Source organism: Leishmania panamensis (genome assembly GCF_000755165.1).
Source record: "Leishmania panamensis strain MHOM/PA/94/PSC-1 chromosome 32 sequence".
Lineage (NCBI taxonomy): Eukaryota > Euglenozoa > Kinetoplastea > Trypanosomatida > Trypanosomatidae > Leishmania > Leishmania panamensis.
In genome coordinates this window covers 376,138-389,333 of record NC_025879.1, presented here as the reverse complement: position 1 = coordinate 389,333, position 13,196 = coordinate 376,138, and the positions used below count along the sequence as shown (strand labels likewise).

The 13,196-nt window shown below is 55.2% G+C and overlaps 2 protein-coding genes and 1 pseudogene across 2 annotated transcripts, besides 2 other annotated features; all 3 read right to left on the bottom strand.

Moving 5' to 3' along the window:
- Window positions 1-1,178: 1,178 nt before the first annotated feature.
- LPMP_321070 (chaperonin containing t-complex protein, putative) lies at window positions 1,179-2,795 on the bottom strand (the record flags this gene model as incomplete). The annotated part of the gene is made up of 1 exon (XM_010703491.1): window positions 1,179-2,795. One exon carries the CDS (start codon window positions 2,793-2,795, stop codon window positions 1,179-1,181), a length of 1,617 nt encoding a protein of 538 aa, XP_010701793.1.
- A 1,029-nt stretch (window positions 2,796-3,824) lies between these two features.
- LPMP_321060 lies at window positions 3,825-4,601 on the bottom strand (annotated as a pseudogene).
- A 2,569-nt stretch (window positions 4,602-7,170) lies between these two features.
- Window positions 7,171-7,485: a repeat region.
- A 193-nt stretch (window positions 7,486-7,678) lies between these two features.
- LPMP_321050 (hypothetical protein) lies at window positions 7,679-8,908 on the bottom strand (the record flags this gene model as incomplete). Its single annotated transcript, XM_010703490.1, has 1 exon — window positions 7,679-8,908. One exon carries the CDS (start codon window positions 8,906-8,908, stop codon window positions 7,679-7,681), a length of 1,230 nt encoding a protein of 409 aa, XP_010701792.1.
- Window positions 8,909-10,014: 1,106 nt separating this feature from the next.
- Window positions 10,015-10,262: a repeat region.
- Window positions 10,263-13,196: the final 2,934 nt, after the last annotated feature.

The following is a 13,196-nucleotide window of genomic DNA, read 5'->3' as shown; positions in this document are numbered from 1 at the left end:
GGCCATCCATGAGCACCGCTCCATTGTTCGCAGGCGAATGACGATCGCTATCCCAAAGTATGCCTATGGGGCCTCTTATCTTTCGCTGAAGCCTCTTCTGGCCCTCATATGTTTTTTTTCTTGCTTGTCGTGCTCGTCGCCCCTACCTTAACTCACAAATCACTTGGCGCATTGTGCGCACCCCCTTTACGTTTTGCCTGTGCCTGTGGATGTCTATGCGTGCGTGCAGGGTAGTAGAGATGCATGGACAGGTGCGTAGGCTCCTGGGTGTCTCTCCCACAGGACATCCGTCTCGCTCGCCAACCACCCGCACATACACGCACAAGCATACACGTACACCTACATGGGGAACTAACGCACCCAAATACACCGGAACTGACGAAGTAGTGACGCTTCGCATTGAGGATTATTTTGTTTTGCTTCATGCGAGGAAAACCTAAAAGAGAGAGAAGACTCCACATCGATTTTACCACCGACACCGTGACGCACCCCTTAAAGGATATAAAGTTTAACAGAGTCACTCACACTCACTCCCACACACACACTCTCTCGCTATTTGCCATTCAACCGCCAACCATGTCGGTCAAGAGAAAAGAGAACCGCTCCACCATCAAGCACACACACTCACAGTCTATAGCACGACCACGCGCGTACTTCAACATACACACAGATACACACACCCATACAGATACGACATCCTTAACAGTCACCATTGCAGCCACACTGCTTTGCTAAAACACGCTGACAACGAGGTGCTGCGCAGAACAGAGGGAGGGGGGGGCTAAAGGAAAAGAGGTCCTGAGTTTAAATATAAGTGCTGCAGCTGAGAAGTTCGGTGGGCAAGGTAGACAACATGCTAAACTCATACACCTACCGATTCAGCACACACATTCTCTACATTTTTCTTCCTCTGTGCGGGTCGCTGCTGTAGCTGCCTGCGCCGCTGCCACCGATGACCCCCCACACCCTCACACGTTCTCACGTACTGCGGTAGACTCCTTACTCCTCCCCATCTCCCGATGACACCACTGCGCCTGATCTCTACGAGAAACACGTGACATGAAAGGTGAAGAAAGCGAAGGCAAGTAAAGTACCAGTAATCGGCAGAGCACTTTGCGCTCATAATAAACCCTTCACTGCTTACCTCGCCTTGTCAACAATATCGGCGAGAGAACGTGTTAGTGCGGCTGCTCCTCATTCGGCTTCGTAACAATGACGTCATCAATCTTGAGGATCATCTTCACCACCTGTGTCGCCAGGCGCAGCTGCGAGCACTTGCCGCTCAAGGTCTCGAACACCTGCTGCTGCTTCATGTCGATCGTCCCACGGTCCATGCAGTCGATACCGGCGTACGGATTTTTGCCCTCCATCTGCGCTTTGCGTGCATCAGAAAGGGCGCGGATGGGATCAAGACCGCTGTTGAGGGCCAGGTTAATGGGGATGGACTCGAGGGCATCAGCAAAGGCGCGAATAGCGTACTGGTCCACCGTTGACACGGCATCGGCATGTGCAAGCACCGCGGACGACGCCGCCAGCTCCGCGGAACCCCCGCCATACACGATGCGGTTGTCGCGGATGAGGTTGCGTACCATACAAATGGCGTCGTGCAGGGCACGCTTTGCCTCCTCAATCATCATCTTATTGCCGCCGCGGATGAAAACGGTGACGGCCTTGCTATTGGGGCAGTTCTCGACAAAGATCATGCGGTCCCTCGTGGTGCCAAAACCAACCTCGCGGACACGGCCGCATGTGCCGAGCTTCTCCGCCGTCAGATCTTCAAAGCGCGGAACGATGCGGCCACCAGTTGCGATGGCGATCATCTCCAGCTCTACGCCGCCCACCCAGCGCACCGCCGGCAGCTGGTTGCAATAAAGCAAGTAGTTGGCCTCATCATCAAAGCCCCACTGACAAATGACGAGGTCGGCACCAGCGTCCTTGCAGCGCTGCACCTCAGAGCGGAAGTACTCTTGCTCCTGCTCATGTAGCTCCCTCATGTGCTCGGCGCTTTTAATCTGTAGAGTATGCTTTGTCTTTGGTTTGGGTGGTTCGAAGGCGCATGTCAGGATGGCCATCTTCGGGTTTGTCAGTTCCTTCGGCATCTGCGGATGCGAGAAGTCCTTATCAAGAACAATGCCATCCACGAGGCAAGTGTCCTCCAGGCGACCCCCCACCTTGCCCTCAACCTTAATGAGGTCCATGTTCACGTCGCGCCGCTCTATGTCGGCCACGGCGAGCACCGCATCCACGCAGATCTGCGCCAGACGGTCGCGTTCGCGGTTCACCACTTTCGAGTTGAGTGTCGACCGGGCCGTCTGCAGCAGAAACTCCCTTTTCTCCAGAGAGATGGTTTCAGCCACTTTCTCGAGGCGCATGCACGCTATCTCACACGCTTTCTCGTACCCCTCAGAGATGCGAGAGCTGTGGATGCCTTTGTCGAGCAGCGCCGTAGCCTGCTCCAGCAGCGCTCCTGCAAGGCACACAACACCAGTGGTCCCGTCACCGATCTCGGAGTCCTGCGACTTGCTCAGCTCGACCATGAGCTGCCCAATTTCGTTGTCAATGTCCATGAGGTCTAGGATGGTGGCGCCATCGTTAGTGACAACCACCTCGTTGTCCGGAGTGGTCAGAATCTTATCCATGCCACGCGGGCCAAGGCTCGACTTCAGCACATTAGCAACACCAAGTGCAGCGAGGATATTCGTCCTCTGCGCCTCAACGCCGCTCACACGCTCCTTCTGCTGCTGCTCCTTCACCAGCAGAAAGGGGCGTCCGTACTCATCAAACGCAAGAGACATGTTTCCTAAAGGAAAGAAAAGTCAGCTGCAGGCGTGCACGTAAAGGTGGTCCCTTTCCTGTTACCTCTTTATGACCCTGCGTGTGTGGGAGTGGGGGGTGCGGAGTGGGGGGATAGGGAACGTACCGGGTAAAAAAAAGGGTGCGTGTGTGCTTGCCTGTGTGTGCGCGAGAGTACAAATGCGCAGAGACGCTGCCCAACTATTGAAGTGCGCCAGAAAGAAAGAGAGACGATGGAAAATGACACCAGGTGTCTTCGTGTTTTCTCCTCTCACTTGCGTTGATGACGTGCCTTCAACGCGGAACAGCACCACCCAAAAGGGGAAAAAAAGTCCAGGTGGGGGGAGAAGGCGTGAAGCAAGCAAACGGCCCGTGCTAGGGAACTACCACACGTCAGAACAGCGTAGCAATGCGAAAGAGAGGAAGGAGCAGCTTGCACGAGTTGCGTGATCACGTAGACGTGACAGTACGTGCGTATAGGTACGTATATAAAGATAGATATGAGTGTGTGTGTGGGGGGGGTGGAAGGTGTTGCCCTACACCGCAAGGGGGCGGGGTGAAGAGGAGGAGGGGTATAGGAAAAGCGAGGAGAGGAAGGCTTTTCTCCACCTTGTCTGTACCTTTTGCTGGCACAGCAGCTGCCTCCAGCTTAAGGTAGTTTACACAGCAATGGTGTTTTTTTTGTAGATTTCGTTGTTGTCTTTCAGTGTAGTAAGACCAACGGTGTGGGAGAGGACGACACACGGATACAGATGCACCCCCAACACCCAATGGAACGCTCGTCTCTGCGTTTCGCTCCTTGGGTAGGCATCTACGCAGCAGATCAAGTCCAGCGCGTGCCGTGCAGTGTAAATCTCCGCCTACATACATCCCCGCTTTTTTTTTAAGGATGCACCACCGAATGCGGTGCGTTCGCGTCGTGTCACACGAGAGACGCACACGAGGAAGATGAGAGTTAGGGTGTGGCGCACATCCTCTGAAACGTCAACCTCTCTATTCTCCACGAACTGCTGCGCACACCCCGGCGCAGGTTACGCATCAGGCGCAACGGTGGTTGAGCAGCCCCCCTCAACCAGCTGGAGGTGCGTTTCTGAGTGGCGGTGCTGACTCGCAAGCCCGCGCCAGAAGTTCACGATGACGCTCATTCGTGCCCCCTTCTCCGTCCCGTCATACGGTATGCGGATAGCGGTCGACATCGCGAACGGCATCGACGGCTCGGATGAGACAAATGTCGGGTGTAACCGCACGTTGCGAGCATCACGCTCCGCTGCGCGTTGGGGTATTGAGTGCTTCCACTCTGTCAGGTGAGTGGCCTTCCGCTTCGGCTGCAAATCACCGTCGAACATTGTCCCAAACGCATCGGAGGTATGGGGGTCTGTCGTTAGGAGGACGGTTGACTTGCATTGGACCGTGCCGGCGACGGTGATCAGCGCCATCTCAGGCGGTATGTCACTGTCGCGGTACTGCCGCTCCTGCTGCCGATGGTGGAAGGCGGTGGCGCTCTGTCCGGCAGCCAGTGACATAGGTCCTTTTCTGTAGCTCACCATCTCCTCCCTCCGAGCACGGTGAACGGCTGACAAAGACAGCGAACTGCTGTGACTAGGCCCACGCCATTCGCGCCGTAGTGAACAGTGGAGAGGCCTTGTCGTAGCCAGAGACTGGGGTGCGCAAGCCGCCATCAACGCATTCCCATGCAAGGAGTCGGCATAGGTCACCGATGCCAGCGACAAACACCTCTCCGTCAGGTAAAAGGTGAATCGACGTGGCAAGGGGGGGGTCGTGGGTTGATGACGCGCATCGGCTCGCATGTCGTGACATCATAGACAAAGACAAAGGGCGCACTTCCGCAGGTGACAAAGGCCTACGCACCCTTCACTTGCACCTCTGCCGCGCCGTCGCAGTCGACCGTGTGTCGCGTGGACATTTCCCACAAACTGCCTCCCCTGCCGTGGCTCGCAGCCTCGATGGTGGTACGCCAGCACACCACAGCACCATTTCCGTGAATAGACCACACCTGATTGCTGCGCTCCTTCGAGGCAAGGTAGAGCGTCATGGTCGACCCGGTGCCCAAGCTGCCCGCGCGCCACCTGCGTCCTGTACAGGGAATCAGCAGGTGGCGTTGTCGCCTACGATCCCGGCGTAAGCGTGGTGATGAGACCCACGGTCACGTTTTCCGTCGTCGCCACCGACTCCATTTTTCCACGAATTGTGTGCTCGTAGTCCCAGAGGAGCAGTTGATCGCTGAAACCGCTGGCAATGATTCTGTCTTGATGGAACAACTGCTGTACACACCGGGAAGCCCTGTGGCAACGAGCACACACACCGCACGCTCCCGGCCCCTGTGGACGGTTCGGCGGTGGGGATGCCACCCAACGACCTGGGTTGTCAGAGACGCACCACAGTCGGCTGATGTGCCTTCACTATTGCGCCACAAGAAGAGTGCGGCTGTCGGACCTTGCGCGAGGAGGTTCGTTGCACTGCGACTTCCGCGTTCGCACCACTGCACCGCTGGCGCCAACTCTTTCGGACGTCGATGTACTTTGGGGGGCCCACAAAGATGTCGCCACAGCCTTCGCTGCCCCCATCACTGTTGCCTTCGAACGAGAAGATTGATGAGCAGCGACGGGCAGGGTCGTACTCTGTACTGGGGGTGGGAAACAAATCGTGCTTCATGGCATCCAAGGCCCGCTGTTGAAGATTCAGGAGTCCTAGTCGATTCTCCCTCTCAGGCGGTAATATAGCCGTGACGGCAGCCGTAAGCAAAGGTGCACCTTACCAGCAAGCTAGATTGAACACACGCGGTTGGCAGTTGCTCCGGCGACACTGGAACGCTGACTGCTAGTCCTCAAGGCACCGGTACGAGATACCTGGCGGAGTGGGGTAGGTTCGCCGGAAACACAGGGATGGCCACATCCGTTGAGCGCTCTCCTGCCACAAGTAGTGGTCGAGCGAGCGTTACGGCCGTCGGCAGCGATGGGTGCAAGGGAGCTTTTGAGGGACCTTCTTTGGCAGGGGAATTCAGCCTTGCTGGTACAACTGGGGCCGGCGGCAGAGCTGAGAACGATAGCGCTCTCGTCCCGAAGAGCGGCGGCGGCACCAGGGGTGATGCAGACAGTACTGAGGACGAGGATGGGGGACTGAGCAGAGCACAAGAAGTGCCTAAAACCACTCCTGAAAGCACGTCTAGGTCCTCTGACAGCGAGGCAGACTGCTTCGAGCTCAAAGCCGGCGGCAGAGCAGCAGAAAGAGCGACAGTGGCGGGAATCAGGATCGCTGCAAGAGCCTGCGGAACACCCAGCGACGAGGACCGACAAGGGGATCCCGGCACGCCCATGACTGGGGATTGTGAAATTCGGACGACATCCACGTCCGAGACTCTAGGAGTCGCAGACAGTGGTCCAACGGCAGGTGCATGATTGGTGCTAACTCCGAGTCTCGTCTGGCTGGGTGGCACCACCTCAGGGCTCGGCAGTTGCGCCGCAAGCGGCAGGAATAGAAGTGCAGGCCGCTGCTCAGGGAACCGCGATGCGGCGAGCGGGCTCCGAGGACGGAGCTGCAGGATTGACTCCTTCTCGGCCTTTTCTATTACTGAGTCTTCAATGTTGTGCGGCGACGGCAACAGGTGACTACAGTAAACTGACGAGGAGCTTACTACGGTGAGCTGCTTCTTTGTGGGAAGAAGTGGGCGAAAGCAGGGATGCTATCGACAGCAAAAGAAAAAACGCACAACGATCTCCGAGGTGGGTCTTTCAAAGCAGGGCAACTCTGCCGCTGTGGTATTTTGATTTTCTATTCCGTGCAACGGAGCATAAGGATCCATCAGCTCGTAGGGGTGGGGGGTGGAAAGAAAAAGCCCAAGGCGCGTGTGCATGGGATGCGCGTCTATGCGTTTGTTCCAGTAAAAAAAGGAGGGCTCTTTTTCGTTTTGGCACGATGATATGTATGGATGTATCATACGTTTCCCTTCGGTTCTTATCAGTGAATGACGCCGCGTGCCTGCAGCTGATCACGCACCAAGGCGTGTTACTTTCCTTTCAAGAATCAAGTGCAGCGCATCACGCCACGGAGAAGAAAAGGGTTAGTGAATTTACATAAGTGCAGAGAGCAGAAGGAGAGCAGCTGCCGTTAGAGCAAAACCCAGCAGCACAAACCACATACCTGCGCAATAACAAGAGACACAGACAGTGCCAGATGATGGGTGCATCAAGCCAGCGCGCCATAGCAACCGCGCAACACCCTCACTACACAAACAGCACAATCCTATTCAGAAGAAAGAAACATACACCTGAAGATTTTCTCATCATGCCTCTTCTACCACCCACACGCCAGCAAGTATACGCCTACAGCAACAGCCCGGCAGCCGTCCCAGCACCGCAATCGGGTCCCGTGTCGAGCGCCACGAGGAGAGAGAGAGCGAGTCCGTAGCAGCAGCCAGACGGGCTTCTCTGTGTCTCAGCTGGCCCCGTTGTCCTTTCAGCACGCCAGGTCCCACGGCTCCATTGCGTCGTGCTCGGCGCCACAGCGGCAAGCAGGGAAGGGGCTGCAGTCCCTTGTCCCTGTACCGGCGAGTGTGTTCGAAGCATAAAGGACATGCGGCCGCTCCTGATCTGATCTCTCTCTCTGCGCACCACAACCTGCTCAGCACGCAAAGGGGCGCTGCGAAGCGGGAGAATTGCTGCATGCATGCAGCCACAGATTCTCTCGAGAGCCACAGCAACCTCGTGGAGGATGCAAAACAACAGTAACGAAGCTTCTCACTTCCTTGGAGCACCTCGACTTTCCTGAATGCCTTTAGGCCTGCCTTGGATCCATCTTATCGATGTTGCTTCGTGTTGCGATGCGTGGGCAATAAGGGCGGGAAGCAAGGTCGGAGTTTACTCCGCTGTCAGGGAAACATCATTTTTAGCTGTTGCCGGGCAATTGTGACATCGTCGTTTACGGACGCCAAAACGTCACGAATCACATCCACATCAGCCGAGGGGAATTCGATTCGGAGGGCCTCCGTCGGTGCTAATCGCTGCGGCACCTCTGGAGGGGTGTGAGGTGACTGGAGGGGTGGTGGTGTGGAAACGGGTGTCACAGCCGCCGCACCGAGGCTCGTCTTGCATAGACTTTCAGAGACTCGTAAGTACAGGTGCCGCGACACGAACTGCTCCCGTCCGACATCGGAGACCTTCTTGACGTACTCGTCACAGGTCAGCAACTCCCGCTTCAGTCCCTCTTCGAGCAGCGCTAGCGTGTCATCGGAGGCATGAATCTCTGCCAGGAGTTCTAGCGCACGCGCCTGCAGCGGATCAGCAGGAAGAAGGCAGTTAGCGTGCTCCTCTACCGTGTCCGTACGTCCGTCGAGCTGCCGCAGCAGTGAGCTGACATTCCCTACGCTTGGTAAGTACCCTTGAAGCTCGTCGTGGTGAGCGGTGAGAATCGCTTTAGCCTTTTGCAGCTCCCGGTTCGACTCGTTCAGTTTTTGCAGATATTGAAGAGCTTGCTCACGTGTGTCCAGGTATCCTCTCGCTTTTTCATTCACATCGATCACCACACGCTCCGCCGCCTCCTGCACCAGCGACTGACGCGCCGGATCCCCGCCGTTCAAGGAGGTAGTCTGCATGCCGGCAGCTTCACTCGCCGCTGGTGCAGAAGGGCGATAGTTCGCTTCTACAAGGGGATAGTCGAGCTCGAACTGCTCGCGAATCGCGAGAAGGATGTCCAGCAACGGGTACGGCCGCTCGACCCCGCGCAGAAACGACAAGCACTCCAGCTGAATGCGTCCGTCTTTTGACATGATCGAGTACGCGTGCTTGATCTCCTCGCCACCAGGTGGCGGCACAAGTACGGCAGACGGCGTCTGCTGTGGATACTGGTTCGTGAAAGAGATCACCACAAGAAGAGGCGTGCCATGGGGGTCTTTGGGGTACTTGCGGATCATTAAGAAGCATTCGAGATGCAGCGGCGCGACAATGTCCTTGCCAGGCGTCAGCCGCGCCTTCGAGTTGGGGAAGTTGCTTGCATAGGGAATGAAGTTGCTGATGGCGCACGAGATGGCGCTCGCCGAGACTGGGGGATAGTACTGGGACACAATCGCGATGTCCGCGGCCTGAGTGAGTGTAAGCTCCATGGTGGTCAAAAAGGGGCAGCCACGTGGCTGTCGAGTACCCCAGTAGGATTCTGGGAGGAAAAGAACAATCAAGTCTAGCGCCGACTTCTCGCGAGGGCTTTTGCTGTGCAATAGGGCAATGGTTGAGCGGCGAGAAGCAGCCGCACCTTGGGCGGCGTAGATTACGCGCAGGAGAGGGCGGGGACAACCACAGGTAAACGGCAGCGCGACCAAGCAGTGAAGACCGACACCCGCAACAGCGCAGACGTGCACGTACTACACAAGCGTAGAGCGTCGACAGTAACGATGGCCGTAGCAAGGGATACACCGACGCGCGCTCAACGCGAACGAAACGGAAAAAAAACACCAAGAGAGAGCAAACAACAGGATGCAGTACTCAGATTTACCGGAATCCGAACGACTCACATAGACACTTGATTCAGCTCCGTTGAGGTAAGAGTGTGTAGTTATGTGCCTTTATTGCCTGTTCGCGCACGTCTTGGATATCGCAAGGTGCTGCGAGGGCAAGAAGTGCCGCGGTATGAAGGAGGAAAGATGTGCGCAGAAGAGTGAGATGGACAGCAAGAAGAGGAATGCAAAGAACGAGAGCGTCACAATGCGCATGACAGCTGTGAAGAATTGCGTCATTGGCAAACTAAGCCTACACATGGCCAATGAAACAACGCGTTAGCTCCGACAAAGAGATCAGGATCACCTGAAAAAGTACAGCAGAGCCACAACATGCAAGACGAGACTCTTCGTGGCAGGGAAGATTCCGTTCTCCGCTTGGCAAGGAAAGGATCACGACCTTTGCATTCTATGTAACCCCACAGAAACACAGAACGCTACAGGCAAACCTAGCAGCAATCGAAAACAAAAAACGAGACTCGCGTGGCTTCCCCCCTCCCGCTCATCCTTCCATCGCAGCAGCAGACACAAAACAGTCTTCACCTCCGGCTTATCGTCCTTAACAAATACCGCTTCTGCTCACTTTTTTCTCATCAGCATCCTCCTGAATGAAATACAGCCAAAAAAGAAATACGAAGACCTTCACCGTCCTACCACCCACACACCAGCAAGTATACGCTTACAGCAACAGCCCGGCAGCCGTCCCAGCACCACGGTCGGCAGGATCTTCCGCTCCTTCGCTGCCCACCCACCCCTCCTCGCATGCCTGCCGCGCGACCGGCGCCACGCAGACTCGGGCACACCGCACGCTCCCATCCAGCGCGCCGATGTCCCCCAGGGGCCGCGCTCTGGGGGGGGGGGGGGGCGGTGGTGGCGGCTGCCCAGGCGCATGCCGGCGCGAGCGAGATGCGCTCGATATCGCAGCACGCGGTAGCACACCATCTGCACTCCACGCTGCCACCGCCGGCGCGGGAGGCCAAGGCACGTGCAGGCACGAGGCCCACGCGGCGGGTCGGTGAAAAAGAACGAGGGGGGAGGCACCAAAACGACTACCACTGTTTCTGTGTTATTTTCTCAGTTGGTTATGATGCGCAGTTGCCTCTCCCTAGTGAGCTGCTCGGTGCTTGTGAATTTTGGAGAGTCGAGAGGCTTGCGCAGTCGTGAAGAAGAGACTTTCCAATGGGGTCCTCTCCGACTTGCCGCATCGGGTGTCTACCTTTGCACTGCTGCGCCACCAACGAGTGACAGACACACTAAAAATAGAAGTGCCACGCTGCTGGTGTGTCTGTCGGTGTGTGTGGGTGTGTGTTGAACGTACCGACCATTCCGCAGGCTAAGTGAGTGCTTTCCTATCACGCATCTTAACAGCGGCTGGACACACCGTCCATGTTCTGGCAGTGGTGTCTGCACTCCGAGAAGGTGCTTTAGCACACTGGAGAGAAAGAGAACAAGGTGAGCCTAAGAAGTAGGGAGCCCCTGTTCGAGTGCAATGCGTGGAAGAGGGCCTAGTAGCACACTGCCACCTCTCGAGGTCTTGCATCTCGCTGGGTTGTTTCACCCTTTCTTATTCCGCTTCAGCATCTCATTTTGGGGATGCATTCCCTCGCGTGTCACTTGCGCTTTCGCGTTTGCGAGAATGAGGTGGCCTTGAGTACGGTACAACGCCAGAATTCCGTGGAGTGTCTTCCTCATGCGGTGAGGAGCTTGGCAGCAGCAGATGGACGAATAGTGGACGCAATAGCGGGAGAAGAACAACTTCGCGAAACCGTCATAAACCATGCCGGCACCGCTCGACGTAAGAGACCCCCGCTAGGACCGAAAGGAACTCCGTCTCCATCGTTCGGCCCTTATCCGGCTTGTCCTTCGCACACTCCCGCCAGACGCGCGTAGGCAAGCCCTTATGGAAACAACATGCAGAATTATGCGAAGAAAAATCGAGATGAGGAGCGGCGTGAGCGGCAGCACCAAAATCCAATAAAAGGCGTTAAATCCACTCCGAAAAGAAAAAAGGAGGATGGAGACGAGGAGACGAAAGTAGGCGACATGCACACAGGGATTCATACCCGCAGAACGAGAGGGCGGAGGAGGCCACCAGAAGTGAAAGATAAAGCGAGAGCAATACGGCATGCACGCGCACACTTCATACAAAGAGATACAACGCGTAAAGCAATGCAGGCCCACACCTGAGCGAAGGTTGCAATGTCAGAGGCGCGGAACGTCATCGTTTGGGGGTCCCCCAAGAGACAAAAAGAGGAGTTTGGCAGTGCAGATAGAGGCTCGAGCGAGAGAAGACAAAGAAAAAGAGTAATCCAGGCGAACAGAGAACAAAAAAAGAAACGAAGAAACGACAAGTCTTAACAAACGTGGTAAATTGTATGGTGTGTACGTGTATATGTGTGAATGGTGTTGTGGTTCAGGAACGTGTACGCAATCTACTCCAATGTGCTCTCAGAGGCAGCCGTAACGGACTCCTACTCTGCATGAAACACGTCTCTGCTGGTGATTATTTCTGTGCCGTTGTCATTTGATTTGTTCTCCGCCTCTCCGTCGCGCACAGTTAAAGGAAGAGCAACACAAGTACACAAGAAAAGAAGTCGGAGAAAAAGTGGGTCAGGCAGCGTTGAAAGAGAAAGGAAAGGAAGAGGGGGGGAAGCCGAGAGAGAGGCAAGGACAGTGGACGTCTGCTCTTCGTAGGAGTTCAAGTGGAAAGGAAAATAAGTTTTGAATATATATATATATATATATTCTTGTTTTGTCGTTCTAAGGTTCAAGAGAGAAAACGAGAGAAGGAAAACGAGGAGGAGGTTTCAAGGCAAGCAAAAAGTCAAGAGGAGCCATAGACATTGCACACACGTAAGAGAATCGTAGGATAGAGATATCAGCGCGTTCAGGGTACACTCGTAATGAAGCAAAACCGAAAAAGAGAGATCAAGCGAGTACAGAGGATCTGATTTCGCACTTTGGCAACCGCCACAAAGCTACCCATGCACATCACCCCTCCACACCCTCACAACCCCTGCTCGGCCTCCTTCGTTGTCTCTTGCATGAAAGTGAATCCGCTCGCGCAGTAGAGAAGAAAAGAACAATTACCATCCCTACTAGTGACAGCCACAACAACGACCGAAACCGCAAAGTGCAAAAAAAGCCCAGTAGTACACGTGCACAGAAGAGGAAAAGAAGAGTACAAGAGCGGAGGTACACACGAGGTGTCGCCCAACAGCGCTGAAATATACGTGCAGACTTGCCGAGCGACAGAGAGAACGCGCGCCCCTAAAAGGCCCCCTTCCCCTCCCTCCCCCCCCCCAAAAAGGGAAAAAAAACACAGCCGAGAGGAAGCAGCAGCAGCATCGATCAAGGAGCGAAGAAGACACGAGAGAAACGAGGGTCTACATGAGTTTTTCTGTTGGTCTGTAGAGTAGAGCGCCAACAATAACCGAAAAAAAAAGGAAGATCTGAGCAAAGAAAAAATTGTTAAGAAAAACAAAAAAAAAACAAAAGAGCACACTCTCGCGTCGGCGACGAACTTAATCTGTTCCAGCACGCCAACACACGAACAATCAGGCACCCTCCCTCGGGAAGGGGAAGAAAGAAGGGGCAACTCCCCTGAACAGAAGGAAGAAAAGGGTTGAAAGAAACACAACACACAAGAAAATTGACCAATAACGAAAACAACACCACACAAAGAAACACAGAGCAACAACCCAGCCGTTGCGCTAGCACTACATGTGCTACTTTGGAGGGGAAAGCTTCCCTTCATTTTGCGCACCACGTCTTCGGCAGTTCGCACCATGCACTGAGCTCCATCCGGGGGACCTCAGGCTCAGTAACGTCCACGTAGATGTCGCGTGCATTCACCGAAATATTTGACCTTCTCCCCCCAGCGAAGCTAGAAAACAGAGAA